Source organism: Erigeron canadensis, chromosome 1 (assembly GCF_010389155.1).
Source record: "Erigeron canadensis isolate Cc75 chromosome 1, C_canadensis_v1, whole genome shotgun sequence".
Lineage (NCBI taxonomy): Eukaryota > Viridiplantae > Streptophyta > Magnoliopsida > Asterales > Asteraceae > Erigeron > Erigeron canadensis.
In genome coordinates this window covers 43,318,549-43,336,321 of record NC_057761.1, presented here as the reverse complement: position 1 = coordinate 43,336,321, position 17,773 = coordinate 43,318,549, and the positions used below count along the sequence as shown (strand labels likewise).

Below are 17,773 nucleotides of genomic sequence, written 5' to 3'. Positions count from 1 at the left end.
CATCATCATATGTAAATCTTTATCAACAACTTCAAACTATAGATCCAAAAAGAACAAACATACCTCTTGTATCTACAAAGAATACATAAATCTGAAACAAGAGCAATTGATCATGACGGTCGCGAGGTGACAATAGAGAGTGACGAAGATGGCATAGGTTACAGTGGCTCAGAGTTGTGACCAATACCATTAACCGTTGCTGATGTTGCTGTTCTGCCGTTGCTTTTGCTGCTGTTCCGCCACCACCGCTACTGAATTTAGTGAACCCGAAACATATTGGAGTTTAGTGAACGGGGGGATCCGGTTGGGAAGCTACCGAATTTCCAAGATTCGCAACCTACGGTTTGATTTTGGGACTTTTAGTAACATATTTTCCTACATCTATGTATGTATTGTGTGTGTTGTATATATGTAATTTGTATAAATGTGTGTTGTTTTAGATAATATCAAATCAATTTAACTGTCAATTTGTTACTGCCATGGTTGTGGTGATGTTGAGGTATAAATATAAATTATAGATATAAATTTTGAAAACAGTTGTTAAATTTTGGGTTATTTTTTATATATCTATAAACCCTTATAAAGGATATTGAAATTAAGATTAAACATCTTTTCCATTCTCATACTACCCTTCACATTTACTTTATATTTTGTTTATCCTATTCCTAACTACCAAAATTACGCTTACAAATAAATTAAATCCACAAAAATAAAATGATATTTGATTATAGTTTAATTAACATTGATCTTTCTATATGGTTTTAAAACAATCGACAGAATCTCATAATCTATATTTTTGACACATTATGTAAACTATGTGTTCATCTACAAAATTAGTTATAAAATTCCGCCGCAACGCGTGGGTACTATGCTCGTAGATATAAATATGGATTTAGATTTGATACAGATAATGAGAGATATGAGTTAGCGTTCTTAGAAGTGGCCGGATTTTTGTGGTGGTGTTGGTGGTGGTCGGATAGAGGAGGAATAAGGAAGAGAAAAAAGGTATTTTTATGTAAATGAACGATTATACCCTCATTAACGGTCCAAAACTAACATAAGTTAATGTCATGGACTGCTAGTAATGAAAATGAAAATCCAAGGGACTGTTTGCAGCGGAAAAAAAAAACACAAAGGGCAAATTGCGAATACCGACAACCACATGGACTATTTGTGACATTTTCTCTAAAATTAACATAATATATAATATATATAGATTTAAATATTTTATGATTGCATAGATTTTTTAAGTCGATGAGAGAAAAAACAAAAAAATTAATGGTCAATTTATTGCTATCCTCGTCCTTGCTAGTTGTTTGGCCAAGTGTTTTCAAGTTGTGAATGAGGAAATCAAAACTTTGAAAAACCACAAATAATTGTATAATCTTAATTAATTACGTGGACCCTTTCTTCTAACCCACATAATAATTTTAAAATGTTAAGAAACCATATCTTTACGAAAACCCATTTCAAGCCTGACTGTATATCAAACCAAAAGCCATATTGATATGTATGGGGTTTAGAATTTCTTTAAGATTTGCCATTTTGGACTACTATTGTCACTTGTCACTTATCACTTTTATAAACTTGCATTTTTTTTAAGATAATACCAAAAGAAAAATCTATATTGATTTTGCATATTCTTGAAGCAATATATATATATATATATATAAAACTGTTATATACTTCATTTTAGTCATAGAACTTTTTACATATTAAAATTTTAATATTTTATTATATAAATGATAATGATTAGTCTCTCATATTTTTTATGTATTGAAATATCTTGATATAAGATGTTATATATCCAAGCTTAAGTATCTAACAGTCAGGGGGACCTATTAACAAGAACGGGTATGCAATTGCATACCATGTGCATCCTTTTTGCAATGTGAATTTTCTTATTTTTTGGGTTTTAGTTGTAGAGTTTCTAAAGAGTGGATATCCAGTAATTTAGTGGTGAATACCCTGCAACATTATCAAATCTAGAATAAAAAAGAAAAAAGAGAAACTCGGATTTGTAACTTCGACATCATGGTAACATATGTATGTTTTTGCTACCTAGTTGATTTTGCTTTAAAATATTACATACTTAATGTGGTTAAGAATCGACGGAAAACTCATATGACAAACTCGAACCGTAAGCTTTTATCCTTTTTACCCAAAGAATTTTTTTTTAATCTAAAAGTGCATACCCAATAACGGGTTCCTAGATTCGCCACCGCTAACAACAACATATTTTCATTCCTCTATATATAAATAAATTGTGCTGATTTTTTATATTTAAAACCTAAAACAATTTGACTTTCAAATTAAAAATCACTGTTATGATCTCATCATCATCATCACTAATTGAAAGTTTTAACTTCAATTTGACCTATGACCCAATAGCAAAGCCTATCCCCGTCTCATGAACTAAAGTTTATTTTTAACAATGGGAATTTTAATAAACCAGGTTTCGGTAATGCACCGAAAAGATTTTACAACATCGCATGAATTTTAGTCACACACGGTGCCACGGCGGCTTTGGACTAACGGGATCCATCCATTTCTTATGATAAAAACATTGAGTGTGACAATTAGAAAAAGGAAAACACAACTTGATGTTGGATAGTTTAACAAGTACTCGTACTTGATAAGAACAACGTCAACTCAAGAATGACCATCTTATTCGAATTTTGGCGATGAAAAGTCAAACCTTTTACTTTATTAATTATTATTATTGTTTTTTGTATGCCCGATTAAAACTACTTAAAAAAAAGCATACAAATGCCTGTTTTTACTCCATGTTAAAGTAAAAGTAAAAGACAGGCATATATCATCTTTTTCCATTTCCTCATATTCTCTATACATACTTCAGTTTATATGGTACTTTTACTTTATATAGCAGTTTAACATGTAATAATGTATATCGATTATAAAGTGATCTCATTTTTCAAACCAAGGGTAAAAAAGTAATAATTTGTAAACAATAATAACAATTTAAGACCAAAAAAGGGCCAACAACAATACATCGGCTCCATAATAAATCAGCCTAACAAAACCACCCACTATCGTTCACGGTGGCATTACTTGCTGGTGGTATCTCAAAATGCCACAACCTTCCAACAGCATGCTTCAAATACTTTTTGCACAAAAACTCATTAGCATAAGCTTTCTCCACTTTCCGGTTCACATCGTGCAAAAACACATGTGTCACACCGGACTTTTTTCTGTTCCTTGCCATCACTGTGGCCGAGTATATAGCCGCCATCCTCCCTGGTGCCTCCGCAAAGTAACCCCTTGGTGCATCGATCATTATCATATCCCATTCCTTTTCGTACACCTCATCGGGGAAAGTGGTGATTGCTAATCTGTAAAAATGAATCGAATGTTGTATTCAGAATATGACTCATTATTAATTGTTGTATACTTTACATTGTCCCAGAATAGCCTAATTTAGCATTTTAAGGTTTTTTCCCTCATCGGATTTAGCTACTTTTTTTTTTTTTAATCATATTCTAGTCAGTAAACAACACGTACAAAACTTAGTATATAACTGGAAGAAAGTATTGTAACACTCAAAACGAACTAAAATAAATACATATTCTATATGAAAATGTTCTTTGACTTTTTGATTTCTATCTTCGGGAACATTTCTATGTTGGGATACTCTGGAAGCAACAAATTAATTAAGGTAATAGGTAAAAGTCGATCACTCGATACATCTAACAGAACTTCACAAATCATCATTAAAGTAAAGTAACATTGTTTAGCTAGTTAATTATGTTAAAGTTAGCGACTATAGTTTTTGCACATAAAATAATGGTGTCTAAACATGTGCACTAAAAGATGAAATCATGAAATAGATAGAAACACGGGTAATTTCAATTTTTATTTCATGGGGTTTGCTAAATACAGCCCTGGTGCATAAATTGTTTGTATATTTACCATGAAAATCAGGGTGCGGACTTTTAATATGAAAGGTACAAATTTTTTTATGCATGTTAAATACAGCCTTTAGGGCTGTATAGCATTTCCCTTATTTTATAGTACATATATTAATGCAGAAAATTACTTCTTGTTGATAGCCTAGAAGTTGGCTTTAACAAAATCCTTTTCTCTAATAAATGCATTAAAAATATATATAAATTGCATTTAAGGTGTTATAAGATGTACTGTGTACTAGTAAAATACAATTATGATGATGATAATAGATTGATATCATTCATTTTTTCTAGTCAAAGGTATTCTAAATGTAAAAATGTTTCGGCGATGTTGTATCTGACCCGATCTAAAATTAGTCAAGTGTTATGTGGATTCTAGTTAGAGTGGCTTTCATATCTTTTTTTCAAAATTCAATCAAAACACGACAACTGAGAAATCTAACCGTATAATGAAGAAGCATTGTACGTACCCTAAATAACAAGATGTTGACCATAAGTCATTTTAAGTAGTTTGAAAGAAAAAATCCCTGAGGATCAAACTCAAGACTTTGGATAAAACCAGGAGTGACTAGCTATCACCGACTAGCTAGACTGACCATCATTTACTTCCATACTGGTTTTTGTTAGTGAGATACCAATTATGTGATTTAAACATAGTTTGGTGTTTTGGTTAGTGTCAACTTAAAAAGAGACTTTTATTTGAGATAAACAAATTAATAATAATCTAAGTATTTATAACGGTACTGGATAGTACTAGTTGAAGGTAAAAATGTAATGTCGGTAAATTAGATAGTTGCTCTGTATAAAATATCATAACGATAACTAGTTATCTGACACATAAACTTCAAAATATCTAATGTAATCTGATTCATACAACCACAAACCCAATGTTGACACTTGACATTTAGAGAGATGAAAAAAATTCGATACAATTAAGTAGTCTTATCACTACCGAAAAATAAAAGATAAGAATAGTTGTGATGTGATGTGATTTATATCTTTGACAAATATATTCTACCTCTTATTATTATTCTTACTTTAATCTTCAGCTTTCTAATAATCAATGTACATAGAACTAAAATATCTACATATACGTCCATATTTTTTCATCTATATCTATATTATTATCTATACAATAAAAATAACAAAGGAAATAGATGATATTTATATTTAGAAAGAAATAAAAAATAAAAAAAGTACCTGCACTTGATGTTGCCTTTGATATAAGACTTTTTCGGAGCACATTCGGGTTCGGATCGGTAAGTCCTCATGAGTTCATCAGCTTCAGATAACTTAGTCCGATACTTGACCACGTCAGCATTAAGATCCGGAGCATCTTTTAACACAGTCTGAACCCAAGTCGGATCTTCTTCTAAAAACAACGTTTTCCCACCACTATTAAAAGAAGCCCACATCATAGAATCGTGTCCAAGACCAAAAACCAAAAAATTACACGGTGATATCTTTTTAAGCACATCAAAAGACACCGATATTTCGGAGAAAGATTGTTGGGGGACGATTCGTGACGTTGCGTAATGAAGAATGGCTTTGAGTTGAGCAGATGACGTCATTGAATGTAATGTGTCTGAGTTTATAGATTGTTGTTGGTTGCAAAAGAAACGTGTGTTGTCTGGTCCGATAAAAGTGAATATCAGTAAACACGCGGCTGCTAGTAACGCGATGGATGATACCGCGATAAATACTCGCCGTTCAGGGAGTAGTGGTGAGATATTGTTTTTCATTTTTTGGTTTTGGTTTTGTGTTTGTTTTTTTTTTCTTTTTGGGCGTGAATGAATATGTGTGTGTAAATGTGTTTGTTTTTTCAAACCAATGGGAAAGGGGAATGAATGAAGGAAGGAAGGAAGGAAGGAAGATCTAGGATTTGGGTTTAGTGACAGTACAAATATACACATTTATATGTGTGACTGTGTGGGACTGGTTGTAACGCGTGAAGACTGTATGTTAACGGCGTTACGTTATTGGTCAAATTCACATGAATTGTAATATTTTGGGTGATATAAACAAAAAAAATGATAAATATATTTAATTTGATATTCTAAAATTTTGATATTGAGTTCCATTAAACTGAGTTATACGGGAAATCATTAATTCTCCCAATAAAATAGCCTAAAAATCCTCTTAAATATTGGTTGATGATATGTGAAAAAATCAGAAAGCAATATTAAAAAAGAGAATTAGTGGATAACACATATCATCTTTTAAAAGTTTTAAGAGGACTTTTATATTAATCTTTATGAGGATTGATCATTTTCCGAGTTATATATAGTATTGGAAGAAATTGAGGGTTTACAAGATAAGTAATATGAAAATATAAATGATGCTATAATTTGATAATGCGAAAAATATTTTATGTTAAATTATTAATCAATCACTTTTTGCGTCTATTTCTTTTCTCATATCATTTTTACTTTTGTTCTTTTTTTCCTTTTGACTTTTCACTTTCAAGTTTACTATAATAATATTTCACAACTAAATGAAAATATGCGTTGCACCGGTCTATTGTTTCTAACTAATCAATCGTAAATAAATAGTTAAGACATTCTAATTGAATCAATACGGATGCATTATGTAGTGATTTTTATAATTAAACTTCAAAAATCTTTAGAGTAATGAACATTAAGTAGTGGAAGAACATATTGCGCGATTAGAAATGTCCATTTTTAAATGGCACTAAAATATAGCACTAATTAGACTCATTGCTTATGAAATATCATTTCGGATGGATTTCATCTCAAACGAAACTAACAATGCTTTTGTTATCATAAATAGCACATAAAATATATATCAACAAATGAAAAGTATATATATAAAAAAAAGTGTTTATAGGTCGACTTGACCTGAAATGTTTCTAACATGTGAAAACAATTTACGCATACCAATTTCAACCCCTTACGACAACTCTTCTTATGTCACCTCTACTTATATTACAATATTTTATTTTATTTTTAGAACGACATTCTAATCTACTTCTACTCCTAAATTACATGCATGTTTGGGATGAAACCTAAGATTCTTGAATAATCCCTATTAATCTACCCCCACAAATGTGAGAAGTGAGACTCAAACCCAGGTGGATCCTCTCAAGGTCAAACACCTTAGTAATGGGCCACCAACCCCATCGGCACTTATGATACAATATTAAAACAAAAGCAAGAACCATCGATATACACAATTATCCACAACTCACCAGCCACCGGACTAAGATTCTTATGAGCAATGAAGTATCAAGAGGTGGTTTCTGCACCAAATCTTTACCAGGAAACACGATCATACTCATACGATCAAGTAGAGTTATATCAATATTAAAAAAAAGTAATGGAGGGAACCCTAGCCCCGGTATTACAATTGGATACCAATCGACTCATCCCGTATGAGTCATATGATGCCGATACAATACCTCCATCCTAATCCCTACATGATCTGGGCACCCCGAAGGATCGAACCTGTTTATTTAAACTTCACATGTAGGTCTAGGCTTCATTGGTAACGGGTCTTTAAAGGAATTATTTTTGTGCCAAGCGAGAATCGAACCTAAGAACTTAAGGTCATCAAGTGATTGCCTTACCATTAGGCTAACTCCTTATTAGTGAGTTATATCAATATTTAAAATCACAATAGTCTTTTTACTCTTAGTTTTCACTTTTCAAATTTAATATAATAATATTTCGCAATATTTCATGATATTCTCCAATATATCCCAATCAAAATAAAACAAATAAAATAAAATGATAAAAAAAAATAAGAAATAGACTCACATTTTAACTTCACTCAAAGTTAATAAGTTTAACTATCCCCATTTTTTCTTTCTTTTACAGTTTTATTTATGTAACTCATTCATCTTTTTCTATCATTTTCTTCTCTATCTATATATTTCATTTTCTTTTAAGTTTTAACAATAGTTTTATTAAAAATGCTTTAAAGAAAATCGGGAATTTATTTTAAAAATTGGGTGGAAAATCCATATAAATATGTAGACGAATACATCGACGGAACTTCATTGGGGCAAAGGGGGTGGTAGCCCCTCCAAAGTTTGTATTATAATGTGAATATGTTAAAAATAACACTAGTAAATTTCGATAAATAATAAAGATAATTATGTATGTGTGTAGAGGTAGTCATGTAAAGACAAAATTCTACTTACCATGTACCCAATCTCAAACGGAAACTCTATTAAATATCAACTTTTTTGGATTTCACTTTGGATTGAATTAGTGTTATAATATATCTATATATATCCAATAACTTTAAATTAGCTTAGTTTCATATCATTTTTTATATGTAGTGTTAAATATTAATTTGTAACAATTCAGTCTGAATTTATTTAATATGATACGGAGTAACTAAGTTATTATGTTGGTCTTTGATTTGAAGTTTGTGATTGATAATTCAATAGGCTTTAAAGGCGTTTTTGTCATTGATCTTTTTTTTTTTAATTTGCAACATTGAATTTCGCCCCCTCAAAAAAAATTTCAAATTCCGTCACTGGACGAATATATTTATTTTTTGGATAATGATAAATCAACCTACTTGATATGCCTAAAGATGTGTCTAATTGTAAGATGATGACATGTGGAAAAATCAGGGGGCAAAATTAGGAAAGAGAATTAGTGGAATCCATATGTCAAGTTCTTAAGGTTTTAGATATATCTTTAGGCACACCAATTAAATTGATTAATCATTTTTTTTATTTTTTTAATGTAGTATGGTCTGGGGCAAGATGGATCCGTGGAGTCGTGGACCGTGATGGGAGGATCATCATCAGAGGATGGGACAAATAGCTCAAATAGAAATTAAAATAACTTTTTGTCAAAGGATTGTAGGTAACTTTTTGGTTGTGGTTTCGTGCTCCACTACGTGACACCACGTAGTACTTCATTGATTTGAATTATGAATTTATTATTACATGTCTTATACTCGATCAATAAAAAATAATTGTTAATAATAATACCAAAGTTTATAGCAAATTTTAAACAGTAGAAGTATAGAAGCCGCCAACACTAAAAAGTCACATACTCACATGATGTATAGTGTATAATCTACATATATTATTGTAGATTTTTATATTGTACGTGTTCACGATACCGTAATATACATGACATACCGACCTAAATTAATCATATCTAATTTCCATCATCTGATGGATCGCACTTAAAATTATGCATCTTTTTATCATATTTTTATCCCTTAATAGTGTTCCGGTTTAAATCTTGGAAAGAGGATATTTTCAAGATTCGTGAAAATTCTAGGTTGCATTAGTTAGTTTAAAAGTAACATAATTTGTCATTAAAAAAAAATGTTTGAACAATGATATGGTTTGGATGGTAATGTTATGTTTAATTTTAAGGTTCCGGGTCTCAAAAAATCATGAAATATAGGTATATGAATGTTTATCGCGTGTAATGAACTATTCGAGTATACAATTATGTAATAAACATTCAATTCATTTGTAAACTCACAACGTGACATTAGACGTGACAATTTATATGGTTTTTGATACATATATCCGGTACATCAAATAATCAAATAACTGAAAATTGAAAATTTATAAAATATAAAGAACACCCGAGTAGTTTATTACACAACATAAACAAGAAATAAATTTTAATAGCCGTCGTTACCCGAGGTACGTACCGGTATTTTATTAGTTCGTATGGAAGCAAGAAGTTTATCTACCTAAAACACTTGCAACCAAGGCATGTTAGTTAAAGAACTAAAACGAAGTCTCTGGCCACCAAAAATCATTCTTTATCAGTGCCTGAAATAGTTAGCACCATACATCATAAATTAAAATCTTTCATTTTTTGGAGTTTGGACATCTAACATCTTGAGTAGGGGTGTAATCGAGTCGAGTCGAGTCGACACACTACCAAGTTTGAGCTCGACTCGATTGTAAAACTCGAAGCTCGAAACTCGACTCGAGCTCGACCGAGCCTTTATTTTCAAGCTTCTAGCTCGAGCCCGCTTTACGAATCGATACTTTCGAGCTCGACTTGGCTCGGCTCGATTAATATTTAAAAATAAGTATTTAAATAAATTACTCTTATAAGCTCGACAAATTGAAGCTTGACTCGATTAAGCTCGGCTCAGTAGAATATAAATTATGCAAAAATATATAATATTCAAGGGTAATATTGTAAATAAGTACAAGCTTGATTAAGCTCACGAGCTTTTCGAGCAGGCTATATTGAGGCTTGAGCTCGACTAGAAAGTCTACTCGAGTAGCTCGAGCTCGAGCTCGGCTTGACTAAAACCGAGTCGATTTCGAATATTTTACGAGTCGAATTCGGGTAGCTCGCGGACTGTATCGTCTCGTTTACACCCCTAATCTTGAGTAAACAACACGCTCCGGCCTTCCTTCAAAGTAGTCTTTCATGGAAGTTCCACAGCTCCACCTTCTTTGAAGAATATAATCCTTAATTTGTCTGGTCAGAATTGTAGTCGTTAATCCTGTTCATAGAATTTGTCACTACTTTGTATACTTTGTCACCTAGGTCTTTTCTGTAGTTAACCTTTCAACCTTCCATAATTTTAGTCAATAACTTACTGCATTGATAATATTTAGAGGTTGTATACCATAGCTCTAATTTTCTAGCAGAAGTTAAAAGCATCCAGACCCATGTAAAATCCGATAAACTGGAATGGTATTCAACTTTCTTCACCTCTGGTACATGGTATGCATCTTTTAATGTCAGCACATGTTTTCCATTATCTCCTGGAAGTGCCACATCGCCCATATTTGTATGGAATACTTTGCGTTATCTACTAGAACCACCACACGGCTCCCTCCATATTTGATTGGTTTGCTTAGACGATTCTTATCACTAGTCATGTGATTAGAGCACCCCGAGTCCATAATCCAATCATCAAGTTTGTTCTTTTGACATTCAGTAGTGGCGGCAAATGCCACATCTTCAACAACCTGGGCAACATATGCCTTGGCATCCCAACTTTCCTCATCATTAATTGCTACTGCGTTCCCTTCCTCCTCTTTTGCACAACAATTACGAGCATTTTACAGATTTTTTTTCTTTAATTTGTACCGGCTTTTATCACTTCTCCATTCCTTTTGTTCACCAACATCTCCTTTGCCTCCTCACGAACTTGAAGACTTATTCTTCTCATGGTCACAAGAAAAATTTTTGTAGTTGTTTCCTTGTTGCCCCTTGCCTTTCTTTCTATCTGCATACAAAGCCTCCGCTTCATTCTTGGAGGAATTTGAGGCTGAAGACGAACCAACACTCAATGTTCCCATTTGCTTGGCTAAGGCCTCTTGGCTGGCTAACAGATTCTCAAACTCTCCCAAAGACAGTTGTGTTGGCCATCCATGGATTGCTGAAACAAAGGATCTAAATTCCGGCCTCAATCCATGGATAATAATCCGTTTCTTATGAGCATCTCCAATGGCCGCTTCTTCATCTAGTTCCCCGATCTCCCTACACAAGGTTTTCACCTTGTGAAAATATTGAGCAATCGTCAACTCATTTTGTCTTATGCCCAATAGCTCGTTTTCTAACAATTGAAGACGAGCATCATTCTTTTTATTCAACAATTCGGCCAGTTTATCCCACGCAGCTTTTGGACTTTCTGCATCCTTTATATGCTCCAACAAATCCTCTTCAACGGTTGTCTTGAGTATGAACATAACCTTCCCATCCTTAACTTTCCACTTACGCAGAGCACCATCGGCATTGTCTCTAGGAGCAACAACATCGCTACCTTGCATCACTTCCCATATGTCTTGACCCTGCAAATATGAAGATAAATATGTGGACCAAATGTGGACCAGATATCGTAATATTATTTCCGCTTAATTAATTTACAGCTTCATGAAAAGGTTTATAGCCGAGATTTTCCTATTCTTTTGACACCGACATGTGCACTTGTGCAGCTTGTGGTAGTTTCTTCAACACCTCACTTAATTGAATATTCAAAGCTACAACCAACGAATGCTAATCAAGCAGTGATCTCATAAAAGGATGAAAATCTAATCAAATAGAGAGTGGTGCACAATATATGGCTAATTACCAAATAGAATTCCTTCCAGTCAATCAATTTATTCATTTGACAAAAAAAACACTGACCGTTATCTAATTTGACCAAATAACTCAATCCAAGTCATACTTTAAATTGACTGCAGTGCAGCTACGGTCAAAATCCAGCCAGATCTAGGAGATTTATTTATTTACGAGTATTTATTTTGAACGACATTCTAACCAGGTTTATCGAAAAACATCATATTAATCCACCCTCACAAATGTGAGATGTGAGACTCGAACCCAAGTGGATCTTTCCGAGGTCAAAGACTTTACCAATGGGCCACCAACCCCATTGGCTCTAGGGGATTTATTCTTAGACAAGATAAATATATTTGTCAATTAAATTGATTAAAGTTATTGTACACGTATATATGATATTTGGATTTGGATGACCTATGATACATTTGCCTTTTAAATCAACCTCACGCCTAAAGATATCGCAAAGAACTATTGACATCAAACAAACGAATTAGATAAGAAAAATATACTAGAAACTACAATAAATAACTTGATTAATTTTGTACGACTCTCCTACTGCTCGTTGATGTTTAATCGTTCCTCGACACTCAAAAGTTGAGACTAGCCCTTCAAATCCTCATGCTCCTCTTCCTCTTGCTTCCATTTTCTGTGTAAAGCTGTCTTTTGGACGTTTGGTAATCCTTTTTGCATTGCTTAGGCTTTCAGGAGCAAGGCTCCCCTTTGAACGCCAAGTGGGCCCAACAAGAATTAACGCCATTTTTTGCTCGTCGCTTTTCTAACACCTCTGCTTGTTTTTGTCCAAGAACGCCCCTCGGGGCACTGTTCCGGGCGTTCCTGGGGCGTTCCGAGGAGGAAAAAGTGAAATTGAAGGCGTGTGAAACGCCTTGTTCCGTTCAGTCTTATGCGCCTCGATCATAACATTTAATTGCTCCTTTTTTTAATTTAAGCATTTCTTTTGTATGTCTCCAGTTGTTAGTTTCCATGTATTTTCTTTCCGTAGCTTCTAACTCTCCGAGTCTTTAATTTCCATTACATATACCTTAAGGAAAATATAGAAAGCTAACATTGGAAAACAGACTACGAGTAATTGATTTGTACTAGTACGAAGAATTTTTTTAAAAGAGACTTAAGTACTATTTTAAAAAAAGTGCAATTATTAGTACTCCATGTCCAAAAAAACTTCGTTAACTAATCGACACACAATATACTATATTTTACAGTAAAACCAAGTCGTCCTATATATTTGTCAAGCTCAAATCGTAGCCGCTAGCTCAATTAGTGAACAAATAAGTTATAAATTGACAACTCATAATGAAAACTTAAATATTTACATACATCACACAAAAGCATAAATACCATCCACCAAACGACTGTCACCACAATTACTCCAAACAACAACCTCTCATTTAACCCTCTTTGACCACACTTACTGTCACCACAATTACATAACAATCTACAACCCAACTTAGAAGTACATTCCACTTACACCCCCCCCCCCCCCCCCCCCCCAAAAAAAAAGCTGTTTTCAAAATGTGTAACAAAAAATGGTACGTTATGTTGGTCACAATAACATTGGTGTTTATGGTTGCATGTGGTGGTGTTAAGGCAGCTGAGGATCCTAAATTAGCCCAAGAATGTGCATCCAAGCTGACTGAAGTGATGACATGTGTTTCGTTTGCTACGGGGAAAGAAGCGACACCAGAGAAAAAATGTTGTGATTCCATTAAGGAAATGAAAGATAGTAACCCGGCTTGTTTGTGTTTTCTTATACAACAGATTCATAATGGCACCAACCCGATGTTGCAAAAGATGAAGATTCAAGAAAGTAGGTTGCTTCTGCTGCCTTCAGCTTGTAAGATTGTTAATGCAAGTACCACCGAGTGCCCAAGTTAGTATTCATCTCTTATATATATTCTCTAATTAATTACTCGAGTTATTTAGAAAATTAAGCATATTTTGTTAGTTATTTGTCTCGATTGAACTTGCATTATTTTTCTTTATTATTACTCTATTTTTTTAAATGTACACTTACAATTAAGTTTCTTAAAATTAGTAAACCAACTCAAATTTAAAACAAACATTCTACATCAAGTTAAATAAAAAATTTAAAATAAGAATTAAACTCTGGTATCTGAACCCAATTTCGAATGACAAAAATGACCGTCCGAAATTCGTCACTTGTACATGTTAAATGTTTTTTTTTTTTTTTGACAAAAACTAATGTGTTTAAGGTAGTTTCTTTTGGTTAATTACTTGAGCTCTTTTTCTGAGTATACAGTCATATCATATCACATATGGATACAGAAAATATATGTATGACTATATGTAATATGTTGTCATATTAAGTTATTAACCTTGAGCATTAATTGAAAAGTTTGTGTTTTTTTAAAAATTAGTTGGATGTTGTAGTATTTTGCATCATCATTTGAAGCTTTCCAACTCTGTTTTTCAACAATTTGAACTTTTTCATGATAAATTTTGAAAGAAGAAAGAAAATATGCTGCATTATGAGTTGTATAGTACAGTAGTAGTAGTGATAGAAGTAGTTGTATCTAAATACAAAAGGATATTCTTTTGAATGGTATTTAATTATGGCTATTGCAATACATCATATATATGTTAATAATAAAGTCTTTAGTATGTAACATTAACTTGTTTCTGTTTCAATATTACAAATTATTGTATTACTTATTAGTTATCACGAAAATGTTAAGTTATACATATAATGTGTACTAATTTGGTACTTACTTTGCTCATCTAGAGTTGTTGAAGTTACCACCAGGTTCTCCCGATGCCGCCATATTCATCAACAATGCTACGATCCTCCCTCCAACAATCGGGGACCTTCCACCTTCGACGCCAACCAACACCCCCTCGTTGACGTCAGACGTGCTCAACTATGACGCCCCCGGACTTGTAGCATCTATCTTGGTTCCTTTAGCATTTCTGTTAGCGATGTCTTCAACAAGTGTTTTTCGGGTCTAAATATTAGGACTATGGGTTATGTGTCACAATGTTATTACCTTGTGAATGGTTTGTGGTTACTCCTTAAACTCGTTTAATGTTTATTTATGCATCGTTGAGACCATCTTAATTATAAAAACTGTTTCGTAACTCTGTTAAATTATGTTGATGGTTAATTAGATCAAGTTTATGTCGATGCTTATCAGGCATTCAGGTTTCTTTGTTTCATATGATCATCAAGTTTTCTCATTTGATTAATGTTTCTCGAGTTAGCTAGACATGTTAGAATATTTTAAAGATATTGGTTATTTGGTTTTACTGGTGGGAAGTGGGAACTGATAAAACACATCACCATAATAAATAAATAAAAAGTACAATATATGCAGTAACATTTTGATGTTTGCTATTCATGATCTATTGATCTTTAAGGCTACTTGGATGACGCAATAAATTTTGGCGCCTGGTGACCCGACCAGTTTTTTAGTAAAATGACCACACTTTTTGCAGCGAGGGTCGCTGCAAAAAGTCAGTGTACGAAAACGTACACTGTGGACTATCAAGTCAACAGTATACACACGGTTCTATATATGGAAACAATTAGCATCCTTTAGTTTTACAATCGTTTTCATTGTTCTATCGTTTTCATTGTTCTTTCGTTTTCATTGTTCTTTCTATACACACGGTTTAACCATCGTTTTCATTGTTCTTTCTATATCATTGTTCTTTCTATACACACGGTTCTTTCTATTTCACAAGGCGTTTCACAATCTTCAGTATTATTATTATCAGTTTTCAATATATATATATATATTATTGTTTTCATTTATATATAGATATAGATATATAGATATACATTAGATTTTCAATATACTATAAATTGTAGATCTTTAGTATTATTAATATAGTTTATCATTATTTCAGATGGATTTTGAAAGTATATGGGGCGAAATGGGTGCGGAAGGTTTTGAGCTTCACTTAGAAGAACCTGATGAAGAATTTGACATACCAGAGGCGGCCCCTCATTTTGACTACGACGCTAGGGTTTTTCACACCGATCAGGTATCCTTGTTAACTTTAAAAAAAACTAATTTAGGCAAATATCATTATTAGTTTATATTTTAGTAGTATTTAATTTGTGTTTTTTTGTTAAATTTATTGCATATTTAAAATGTTAGATATTTATTAGTATACAAATTAATGATAATTTAAAAAAAAAAACTAATTTAGGAAATATCATTAGAATATTTATATTTTAGTACTATTTAATTTGTGTTTCGTTGTTATATTTATTGCAACTTTAAAATGTTAGATATTTATTAGTATACAAATTAATGATAATTTGTTTAAAAAAAAAACTAATTTAGGCAAATATCATTAAAATATTTATATTTTAGTAATATTTAATTTGTGTTTCGTTGTTAAATTTATTGCAATTTAAAAATGTTAGATATTGCGAATTTAAAATGTTAGATATTTATTAGTATATAAATTAATGATAATTTGTTAAAAAAAACTAATTTAGGCAAATATCATTAAAATATTTATATTTTAGTAATATTTAATTTGTGTTTCGTTGTTAAATTTATTGCAATTTTAAAATGTTAGATATTGCGTATTTAAAATGTTAGATATTTATTAGTATATAAATTAATGATAATTTGTTAAAAAAAAATAATTTAGGCAAATATCATTAAAATATTTATATTTTAGTACTATTTAATTTGTGTTTCGTTGTTAAATTTATTGCAATTTTAAAATGTTAGATATTGCGTATTTAAAATGATATTTATTAGTATATAAATTAATGATAATTTGTTAAAAAAAAACTAATTTAGGCAAATATCATTAAAATATTTATATTTTAGTAATATTTAATTTGTGTTTCGTTGTTAAATTTATTGCAATTTAAAAATGTTAGATATTGCTTATTTAAAATGTTAGATATTTATTAGTATATAAATTAATGATAATTTGTTAAAAAAAACTAATTTAGGCAAATATCATTAAAATATTTATATTTTAGTAATATTTAATTTGTGTTTCGTTGTTAAATTTATTGCAATTTTAAAATGTTAGATATTGCGTATTTAAAATGTTAGATATTTATTAGTATATAAATTAATGATAATTTGTTAAAAAAAACTAATTTAGGCAAATATCATTAAAATATTTATATTTTAGTAATATTTAATTTGTGTTTCGTTGTAAAATTTATTGCATCTTAAGGTGTTCGATTCACACGAAGAATTGTTCAACTGGGCCAAAAGTACAGGATTGCAGCTTGGTTATGTGTTAATCAAACGACGAACAAATTCCAACTTAGCTGGTGTAAGAAATAAAGTGACGATAGTCTGTAATCTTTCTGGGAAAATGAATGATAGGATAAGTGGCCTCGTTAAAAAGACACTTAAGTGTCAGTGCCCCTTTAGATTAATCGGTCGTTTAACTGATGATGGTTGGAGGATAACCGTTGTAGACGACACACATAATCACTATCCAGCTGAGAATCTGGAGGGTTACGCGTACGCAAGAAGGTTGACTGAAGAGGAGAGATTATTTCTGGAAGAAGAATATCATCGTGGTAGTACGCTCCGTAGGATGTTAAAGCTGTTGAAAGACAAATTTCCATGAAACTTGACCCGCAGTGATGACATTTACAATTTCCAAAAAGCTATGCGGAAGAAGGCGGCCGAAAAACATGGGAACACTCCAATGCAGGTATATCATATCAAATTTACATATCTTTTTATTTATTTACTATGATAAAGTATCTGAAACGACATATGTACGCCATATTGTTCAAACGAAACAGGTTATGTTCAGTTTGCTTAAGGAGCATAATTACTT

The 17,773-nt window shown here is 31.9% G+C and overlaps 3 protein-coding genes across 3 annotated transcripts; 1 reads left to right on the top strand and 2 right to left on the bottom strand.

Moving 5' to 3' along the window:
- Window positions 1-2,890: 2,890 nt before the first annotated feature.
- Window positions 2,891-5,802, bottom strand: LOC122585284 (probable methyltransferase At1g27930). The gene is made up of 2 exons (XM_043757406.1): window positions 5,127-5,802; window positions 2,891-3,353 (listed from the first exon to the last, which is right to left on the bottom strand). The coding sequence occupies exons 1-2, from the start codon at window positions 5,666-5,668 to the stop codon at window positions 3,035-3,037; spliced, it is 861 nt and encodes a 286-aa protein (XP_043613341.1). The 5' UTR covers window positions 5,669-5,802; the 3' UTR covers window positions 2,891-3,034.
- Window positions 5,803-10,635: 4,833 nt separating this feature from the next.
- Window positions 10,636-12,719, bottom strand: LOC122592939. The gene is made up of 3 exons (XM_043765275.1): window positions 12,600-12,719; window positions 11,049-11,691; window positions 10,636-10,934 (listed from the first exon to the last, which is right to left on the bottom strand). The coding sequence occupies exons 1-3, from the start codon at window positions 12,717-12,719 to the stop codon at window positions 10,636-10,638; spliced, it is 1,062 nt and encodes a 353-aa protein (XP_043621210.1).
- Window positions 12,720-13,476: 757 nt separating this feature from the next.
- On the top strand, window positions 13,477-15,114 carry LOC122585835 (non-specific lipid transfer protein GPI-anchored 1-like). Its single transcript, XM_043757959.1, has 2 exons — window positions 13,477-13,850; window positions 14,724-15,114. Exons 1-2 carry the CDS (start codon window positions 13,493-13,495, stop codon window positions 14,945-14,947), a joined length of 582 nt encoding a protein of 193 aa, XP_043613894.1. The 5' UTR covers window positions 13,477-13,492; the 3' UTR covers window positions 14,948-15,114.
- Window positions 15,115-17,773: the final 2,659 nt, after the last annotated feature.